At 41.1% G+C, this 1,726-nt stretch overlaps 1 protein-coding gene across 1 annotated transcript in view; it reads left to right on the forward strand.

Annotated features, from left to right (window-relative positions):
• The first annotated feature begins 238 nt into the window (after window positions 1-238).
• HDGFL3 (HDGF like 3) overlaps window positions 239-1,726 on the forward strand; it is a 74,264-nt gene continuing 72,776 nt past the window's right edge. The window contains exon 1 of the mRNA XM_040493397.1: window positions 239-339. Within this exon, the coding sequence (XP_040349331.1) occupies window positions 239-339 (101 nt within the window). The remainder of the gene's footprint in view (window positions 340-1,726) is intronic.

Consider the following 1,726-nt stretch of genomic DNA (forward strand, 5'->3'; position numbering starts at 1 on the left):
TAGATTCATAAAGCTGTGGCCAACAAGGAAAAAAGCTTCAGGGATAACCGCATTAACCAAGCTTCCCAATAAAGAATAAATGATTTCTGTTGTCGTTGTCAAGTCATTTTCAAATTAACAAAAGGGTTAGTGAGGAGAATAATATTTTTTTAATTTGGAAATCTAATTTTTCTGCTCATTACACACAGGCAGCCTGAACTGGTAACTGAGCCCGCTATGTGCCGCCACCTCACGTAACATGGCAGAGGCTGATCTGCCTGTACAGTCCTTCCTCGACCTCACCCTCAACTCCTGCTCCAGCCACTCTGTCAGCATCACCACAACACAGAGTCTGAATTTGTAAAAATAGTTCCTCTTCTAAAAGGGAAAAGTTTTCATAGCTAGAATTACAACAGCTTCCTTAGTTATGATCGGTGCTTAAAAGTGTACAAATATGAACAGGGAAGACACTGCTAAGGGGTTCTTTTGAGGGGAGAAAAATGTAAAATTGGACTATGATGATAGTGGTACAACCCTGTAAATATCCTAAAAAATACTGAATTGAACACTTCAAGTGCATGAATTGTATGGGATGTGAATTATATCTTAACTAAGCTGTTTTAGAAAAGAGTAAACATCGGGGCGCCTGGGTGGCTCAAGTCGGTTAAGCGTCCGACTTCGGCTCAGGTCATGATCTCAAGTTTCATGAGTTCAAGCCCCGCGTCGGGCTCTGTGCTGACAGCGCAGAGCCTGGAGCCTGCTTCGGATTCTGTCTCCCCCTCTCTCTGCCCCTCCCCTGCTTGTGCTGTCTCTCAAAAAATGAATAGGGGCGCCTGGGTGGCGCAGTCGGTTAAGCGTCCGACTTCAGCCAGGTCACGATCTCGCAGTCCGTGAGTTCGAGCCCCGCGTCAGGCTCTGGGCTGATGGCTCAGAGCCTGGAGCCTGTTTCCGATTCTGTGTCTCCCTCTCTCTCTGCCCCTCCCCCGTTCATGCTCTGTCTCTCTCTGTCCCAAAAATAAATAAACGTTGAAAAAAAAAATTAAAAAAAAAAAAATGAATAAACGTTAAAAAAAAATAAAAAAAGAAAAAAAGAAAGAAAAGAGTAAACATACAAGAAACAAAAACTTTCTTGGCAAATAGATACTACTAAAATGTATAAAATTATAGCAAACAAATTTAAAATATTATATAAAATAACCAACTTAATATAACCACTTACCTCTGAGACACCAAGGTAACAGTGATAAGCCTTAGCTTCCCAACTTTAAGTATATTAGGAAATTAACTTTACTTTTTAATTATACTACTACTTCTACTGAACATAACATTATTCTACTTCAAAAAGGTAGAATCCCATAAGTTAGCATTTATAATACATACCAGATAAGTTGGACACCAGATATTGAGAACCTTCCTTTAACTGACTACCAGTCAGATCATTTTATCAACTAAGAGTCCTCGGGGGGGGAGGGGGGGGGCCTCAGGAATTTGTTTTCTAAAATAAAAAAAAAAAACCACCACAAATTCCTAAGTGTCCAAAGAAGAACTGCATTAACAATAATGAAAGCTTTGTTGGGATGAGCACTGGGTGCCCTATGGAAGTGATGAATCACTGGGTTCTACTCCTGAAACCAATACCACACTGTATGTTAACTAACTTGAATTTAAAAAAATAAAAAACTGGGGCGCCTGGGTGGCTCAGTCGGTTGAGCGGCCGACTTCGGCTCGGGTCATGATCTCGCGGTCC

Source organism: Herpailurus yagouaroundi, unplaced genomic scaffold, assembly GCF_014898765.1.
Source record: "Herpailurus yagouaroundi ecotype Mexico unplaced genomic scaffold, PumYag 185, whole genome shotgun sequence".
Lineage (NCBI taxonomy): Eukaryota > Metazoa > Chordata > Mammalia > Carnivora > Felidae > Herpailurus > Herpailurus yagouaroundi.